An 8,068-nucleotide genomic window follows, 5' to 3' on the forward strand; every position below is an offset into this window, starting at 1 on the left:
TTATATTTTACCTCCAGTGTGTACTATCATGCCCAGCACATACTAGATGGGGTTGTGTCTTCTCAGGGACAAGGGGACATACCAGCCCCAATGCCAAAGTCTGAGAAATATCTGCCCCTCTGAGACCTCCTGAGTGCCCCCAGCGACACCCTGGGTTTCATAATCCAGAACTTCATTCTTAATACATGCTAGGGTGGTGTGGAGCTCACAGGCAGCTCTAGGAGGCCAGGAAGAGGGACCAACTGAAGGAGGAATAAGCATCAGCCAGATCAGAGGCAACAAAGTGTGCTCAGGGTTGGGGGAGCAGCATGGATAAAGGCCTGGAGATGACGGAGAACAAGGCAGCATTCCTGGAACTGGGTGTGGTGGAGCCAGCTCATGTGGAGTGAGGGGAGACAGGTAATGGAGTCTGGACTCCATTCAGGGGTGATGGGGAGCCTTGGGAGATGTGTCAGCAGAGGGCACATCAGACCTGTACCCCATCACTCCCAGCCGGATACCAGGAGGCTCCCTCCCCAGACCTCAGCAGCTTGTGGATTCAAAATGCTAATGCTGGCTGGGACTATTTTGAATCAGCTTTATATAAATTCCTGTGGAGTGGACCACAGGCCACTTGCCATCCCTGCCACCACAGGGCTCAGAGAGGTCCACGGTCTGCAGGAGCCTCCCAGACCCATATTACACACTGACAGCCATCTGGCCCTGCTGGAGTTTCTTGCCCCCACCCTGAACAGCAGGGTCCCCCTAACGCCCTGGGTCTGGCCCTGATCTTTGGTGGTTGTCAAAGACCTCTTCTCCTTATTCCCCTGGAATTTTCCTTACAGGCCCTGCCAACATCTTCAGGAACATATAAAGGAAAATGTTTCCAGTCTGAGGACGGCTGTTTTATGGCTCTCAAGGCTGGGAGTCTGACTGCAGAGTGGAAAGGCCTTGTCACACTGCTATTTCTCTGCAGAGCCGCTCGGACCCAGCCTGCCCTCTCTAGAGACTTGGTTCTGCAGTGACTTTCTAGTTTAGCTAAGCAAAGTCCTCTTAGACCCTATCTCTGGATTGAGGAGAAATCCCCTAGAAAAAGAGAGTCCCAGGCTACAGCCCAAAACTGATACATTTTCCTTCATTTATTCACTCAACAAACACCTGCTGCACTCCCACTGTGCGCCAGTCTCTGTGTGAAGGTCTCTGTGTCGGCTACTGTGGACACAGAACAAGTGGGACCTGTTTTGTCTTCGGGCGGGGTTCAAGATTGGGTGGATGGGGGCTCCACATTACCTCCATGTCACAGGGCTGAAAGTAGAGGCCAGGCAGCTTGCCTGAGACCATGCAGTGTGTAATTAGAGCTGATGAGAATGAATATACTTAGAAGTTGTAGGAACTTCCTCCAGCCATCGAGTCTCTGGCCTGTGGGATACAAGAGTGGGGAAGGCCATAGAAAATCTCTAAATCTGTCCCCATCCCCAACACAAGCAGAAACAGTAACTATATCACATCTGCAGAGATTAGGCCACCATCAAAGGCCTAAAGTAAGAAGGGTTCCCTAATTTCTCTGTTTAATTCTCTGGTCAGCCATGTAGGCATCAGATGGGCCTTAGAGAATCACCGTGGATTGCAGCAGGCCTGATGAAATGGATGTCCCATTCAGCTGCTGCATGGACTGGGAGGCCTGGCCAGAGTGTATTACCAAGGCCTCAGGTATGTCACACGTGGCCATTGGTTTGGGCCCTGCATCCTTTGCTATTCTGATTAGAAAGAGGGATGAGAAACAGTTTACATTCCCATGAGATGAACAAGGATATGCATTTACAATTTTGCCCCACAGCTAGGACTGCCAGATAAAATACAGATGCCCATTCTATTTGAAGAGCTGATGGAAAAGTTCTGGAAATAGATAGAGGTGGTGGTTGCATAACACTATGAATGTACTAGATGCCAATGAATTTGTACACTTAAGTATGGTTAAAACGGTAAATTTTATGTTATATATAATTTACCACAATGAAAAACAAACAAGTTAACAAAAATACAGAATGCCCAATGGAATTTGAATTCAGATAAGCAAAAAAAATAATGTTTTAGGGTAAGTATATACCAAATATTACCTGGGTTATGCATATTCTAAAATTTTATTTGCCACTCCACATGACTAGTCATCAGAGAAATGCAAATAAAAACCACAGTGAGATATCACCTCCCAACCATTAGGATGGCTACTATAAAAAAAACCAACAAAACCAAAACAGAAAACAAAAATGCTAGTGTGGATATGGAGCTATTAGAACGCTTGTGCACTGTTGGTGGGAAAGTAAAGTGGCGCAGCCACTATGGAAAACGGTATGGAGTTTCCTCAAAATATTGAAAATAGAACTACCGTATGATCCAGCAATTCCATTTCTGGGTATATCCCCAAAAGAATTGAAAGCAGAGACTCAAACAGATATTTGTATACCAACGTTCACAGCAGCATCATTCACAATGGCCAAAAAGTAGAAGGAAACCAAGTAACGATAAGCAGTTGCTCCCCATCCCGGCCCCTCCGCCCCGTCCCCAGCCCCTAGCAACCACTAATCTACTTTTTGTTCCTATGGATTTACCTGTTCTGGATATTTCCTCTCATTGGAATCATACAACGCGTGACTTTTATGTTTGGCTTTTCACTCAGCATCACGTTTTCAAGGTTTATTCAGGTCATAGTGTGTGTCAATGCTTCATTACTTTTTATGGATGAGTAATATTCCACTGTGCAGATGAACCACTTTTTATTTATGCATTCACCTGTTGATGAGCATTTTGGTGATTGTGAATAAAGCTGCTGTGAACATGCGTGTACAAGTATCTCTTTGAAAACCTGCTTTCAATTCTTTGGGGTATATACCCAGAAGTGGAATTTCTTAGTCACATGGTCACTCTATATTTAACTTTTTGAGGAACTGCCAGACTGTTTTCCACAGTGGCTGCTCCATTTTACATTCCTACTGGCAGTGTATGAGGGGTCCGATTTCTCTACATCCTTGACAACACTTGTTATTTTCCGTTTTAGATTATGACCATCCTAGTGGGTGTAACATGGTCCATTTTTCTTTCAATCCTTTTGTCACTTCTAACACACTACACCAGTTACTGAGTTCTGATGACTCGTTTATTGTCCATCTCCCTGCTAGAAGAGGCCACATAGCTATCTGCGAATCGAGGACAGTGATATGTAGTCTAGCCCACTGGGAGGAATAAGCTAGTTTCACACCCCAACATCTTCTAAAATAGCCACAGTGAAATTCCACCCAAAATGTATGCCAGCATACAGCCTAGTGTGAGAATGAAAGGGGTTCCCAGGGGCCGTCTTCCTTTGGGAGATGCTAGAAAGCCCTGCCACCCTCAATAGCAGCTTTGAGTCTCTGTAGGAGCCAGAGCTTTGAGGCCAGGCCAAAACCCACCTCTCCAGACACCCCAGCGTGTCCTCCGAAAAAGCAACCTGTGGTTGAATTAGAATCAAGGTGGCTGCCCGCTGTCCCCCCACCCAAGGCCTTCTTTGACCTATCGTCACCTTCAAAGAAACCGTTCAGAGAGCAGAGAAGACTATAAAATATACACACACGCCTATTTTTCTTTTCCCACCAGCATCGCTGGAGCCTTGGCCACACATCCATGCCTCACAAGGGACTCCTTTGAAGCAAGAATGGGGCCACAGAGGGGGGCCCACAAAAGCCTACAAGTACCCACTGTTCCTGGAGCCCCAGACAGGGTCCAGTCCATGGTCCGGTGGGACTGGCCACTTCTCAGCAAGGGTGGGGTTACAAGGGCCAATCTGTGGGAGCTGGGAGCCCAACAGAGGGTTTTAAGGAGGCTAGTGGCCAGCCTAGGGGAAGCAGCTGCGGGATCCTAAACGTCCTTTTCCCAAAGTCATGGAATTTCCCTGAGGCAGCCACGGGCTGCTTACTCTTGAGGGACCTCTCTTGGTACAAGAGAAGAATTCCATTTTCCTGGACTCAGGGACTGGCATGTAACTCGAGGAGGAGCTGGGCCAGCACGTGGGGCAGAGTTGTTAATTCAGGACTGGCAATTGAATTCAAGCTGGCTTAAGTCACCAAGTGGGATGGGCCTAGGATTAGTCAAGATTTACCTAGACTGAGGCAGACACACCTGTGGTGGAGGCCCAAGGGACTTCACGTGGTCTGAAATATATTTTTAGTGTTTTTAGTTTTGTTTTTTAAATTTTAATGAAGAATTGTTAAAACATAGACAAAGTAAAGAAGACTGAACATTTATAAAGAGCTGGTGCTTGATGGCTGGTGGCCAGGTGCTGCCTTAAGCTCTTCACATAACACACTGTGGGGTGTTGGGGCCACTGGAATCTCATTTCACAGGTGAGTCACAGAGAGGTCAAGACATTTGAGCTGATGATAGGGAGAGCATGTGAATCCATACTTGCTCTAGTTAACCCAAACTTAGCAAAAGTCTATCCTATGTGGTTAGAATATAGTCATGTGTTATATTTTTTGTTTTAATTGAATTTTATTTTTTAAAACTTTTATTTTGGTAAAACATATAACATAAAATCCTCCATTTTAACTGTAGAATTCAGTGGCTTTAAGTACATTCACCAAATGTCATGCAACCATCACCATTATCTACTTCCAAAATTTCTCATTGCCTGAAACAGAAATCCAGTATCCATTAAGCAATAACTCCCCATTTCCCCCTTCTTCAGCCCCTGGTGACCTATAATCTGCTTTCTGTCGCTGTAGATTTGCCTGTTCTGGACATTTTGTATAAATGGTATTATTCACTACGGTTTTTAGCATCTGGCTTCTTTCACTCAGCATGATGTTTTCAAGGTTCATTCATGTTGTGGCATGTGTCAGTACTTCATTCCTTTTCATGGCTGAATAATATTCCATTGTGTGAGTGGACCATATTTTGTCTATCCATTCATCAGCTGATGGACATTTAGATTGTTTCTATCTTTTTGGCTATTGTGACTAGTGATGTTGTGCACATGTGTGTACTAGGATCTGTGAACCCCAGCTTTGAATTCCTTTGTTATATTTTTATTACACACATGTATATTTTTCAAATAATACTGTCATGGACATTACTTTTTTAAACAGTATTACTGAATTGTAATCGAGATACCAAAAACTATACATATTTAACGTGTACAATTTGATGTGTTTGACATATGTCTACACCTGTGAAACCATTACCTTGATCAAGACAGTGAACACAGCTATTGTCCCAAATGTTTCCTCCCGCCTTTGTCGTTTCTCTCTCCAGCCTCTCCCTAGGCAACTTCTGACCTGTTTTTTGTATGTTTACATTAATTAATTTTCACTTTCTAGAATTGCATATAAATGAAATCTTGCTGTATGTAGCCTTTTGGGTCTGACTTCTTTCACTAGCATGGTGCCTTGGAGGTACATCCGTGTTGTTTCAAGTGTTGGTGATTCATACTTTTTCATTGACGAGAAGTGTTTCGTTGTGTGTTCATCTATTTTCCTGATGATGGACATTTCTGGTTGTTTTCTGTTTTGAACGATTGCAAATAAAGCTGCTGTGAATATTCAAGTACAAGATCTGCTTTCATTTCTCTCCAGTTTATACCAAGGAGGGGAAAGGCTGGCTCCCATGGTGGATGAACATTTAACTTTTGACGAAATTATCAAATTGCCTTTCCAAGTGGCTGCACTGGTTTGCATGTCCAGCAAACCAAGACAAGAGTTCCAGTTCCTCCCTGTCCTCACTAGCACGTGATGGTGTCAGTCTTTGTCATGGTAGCCATCTCTGGAAAGGGTTGTGAGAGAAATGTGCCAGAGATGACTGGGAATGGAAGATTTTGACAAAATGTGACTATCCTTTTAGTCATCTCTTCAACCTATAAACATGGGTAACAGGACTCTTCCTTGTTTTCCCCAAGCAGTGACAAGGGCTCATGAGTTGTCCCCTAAAACATTTATTGAGCACCTATCGTATGCTCACTATTGTGCCAGGCCTTGGCCATACGACCAGTAAACAAGACTAACATAGTTCCTGCTCTCAGAGAGCTGGCTTCTACCTTGGCTTGGATTGGGTTTTCTAGAAGCAGAGCCTGAGATGGAGATGCAGGGTTGTGTGAGTTTAAGGGAAATGTGCGAGGGAATAAGGGACGAAAGACAGGTTAGGCAAGAAGCAGGCAAGGAAGTGGGCTCAGCTAGAGTCAAGCCTCAGTCCGATCTGGGCGATGGGGAAGGCCTGGAGCTTCAACGACCACTAGAGTCGTCCAACTTTGATGCAAGGGGTCCAACCTCTTGTGCCCGATACCATTCAGTCTTTGGTGTGGACTTCCCTAGAATTTGTATGTTTTGGAGGGAGCGTGACCTACCTGCTGAGGCAGTTTGGTGAAGGGCAATTCACAAGGAGTTGCTGTGAGCCATTAGCTGCCAATACTTGTAGCAGCTGGCGTAGGGGAGCACCAGCCAGTAAAAAAGGTCTAGGTAGGGCACCCACAGCATCCACTACAAAATATGGTGTCCATTAGACAAATAATCACTACCGACAATAATTTAATCACAATTACAAGCAATACTGGCTATGAAGAGGTCTCCATCAGAGAAAGAGAGAGGAAAATCTTGGGATGACAGGAAAAGGAAGGCTAAAGAATGGGTCTGGAATCCTGGCTACCACGTCATTGGGTCCTAGGGGTCAGCTGGTCCAGACCACTTTCTGGGGCGGGGCTCCCTCCTGAGGCACCTGAGGTGACTGGATGGGCTTTGGATTTTATTGAAACCATCTGTTGGCTTGTTGGGATTTTCCCCCCTTAAACTGTCTTCCTGGAGAGGGGAGAACTTACTCATTTCCTACACCCCTATACTTCAGTGCATAGGACAGAAAAGATGTGAAGGAAGAAGGAACCTCTTATCATGTTGTGACAGGAATACTGGAAAATGAGGAAACATGCAGGATCAGGAACAAACCAGGAGCCCTTTGAGTTGACTTCAAGCATTTATAGAGAGCCCCAGAATATTAAGACAGAAAGGGAAGTGGGGGATTCTCCAAGACATTTTACAAAAAAGGAAGCTGAGTCTCGGAATTTAAGGAGATTAAGACTCATAAACCAGGGGCTGAACTTAGACTTTTTACTGAATACCTACAGTGTGTAGGCATTATTCTCTGCACGGGTAAGACCCTGTGATGAAGAAAGCCAATCTCTGTCCACGTGGAACTTTATAAAGGGGGTGACTAGTAGCTCATTTATTCTTCATCCCATCCTAATGGTTACTATTTCCCTTTCCCGTGAAACTCGAGGTTCAGAGAAGTCACTTGTACAAATTCACACAGCCGGTAGGTGGCCAGGTCTACATTTCACTCCAGAGCAAGTGGTCACAATAGCTTTGCTATATACTGCTTCTGAATAATAATATTGTCCGAATCAGCAGCAAACACCATTTCTGCGCGCCAGGCTCTTTTATTCAACCAAGGCACACTGAGCACCTATTTTGTTCAGGCATCCCTCCCTACTCAACAGTGGGGAAACAAGCACAGGGGGCCTCTCTGAGAGATAGGGATGCACAGTCCCCGTCAAGCCTCCCCAGCTCCACTTACGTAGGGAATTCAGTTAGTGCTCAATTAACCCTAGAAGGGCGAACCACCACAACCTCACCGCCTGCCGCCGGGGAACCGCTGAACAGCGGTTGGGTCCGGACCACGTGTTCTTGCCGCCGCCGCCGCGACGGCCGTTTGTTAGTACCGCCCCCTGCGCGTGCGCGATGCGCGTCCTGTAGGCCCGCTCGGCCCTGGGCGTTCAGGCGCGGTTAGAGGCGTTCAAGAGGAGCGCGCGCGCTTGCGCCGACGTCGGGCTCGCGCACGCGCACCTGCGCCGGCGTCGGGCTCGCGCACGCGCACGGTGGCGGCAACAGCAGCGGCGGTTCCTGCCGGGGCTTGAGAGCGGCGGTCGGCTACGAGCCGAGTGGCGACAGTGAGGGGCTCGGAGGCGGAGGCGGCGACTCGGCGCGCGGTTCTCGGCCCGACTCGTGCCGCGGTGGGCGTTTCGGTCCGGTCCAGGAGTGCGGGCGCGGCGGCGACGGCTTCCCAAGGCCTGCGG

The 8,068-nt window shown here is 46.7% G+C and overlaps 1 protein-coding gene across 1 annotated transcript in view; it reads left to right on the forward strand.

Moving 5' to 3' along the window:
• The first annotated feature begins 308 nt into the window (after positions 1-308).
• The window catches only part of UPF1 (UPF1, RNA helicase and ATPase), a 39,903-nt gene continuing 32,143 nt past the window's right edge, over positions 309-8,068 (forward strand). The window contains exon 1 of the mRNA XM_006904409.3: positions 309-380. Within this exon, the coding sequence (XP_006904471.1) occupies positions 309-380 (72 nt within the window). The remainder of the gene's footprint in view (positions 381-8,068) is intronic.

Source organism: Pteropus alecto, unplaced genomic scaffold, assembly GCF_000325575.1.
Source record: "Pteropus alecto unplaced genomic scaffold, ASM32557v1 scaffold160, whole genome shotgun sequence".
NCBI classification, from domain to species: Eukaryota; Metazoa; Chordata; class Mammalia; order Chiroptera; family Pteropodidae; genus Pteropus; species Pteropus alecto.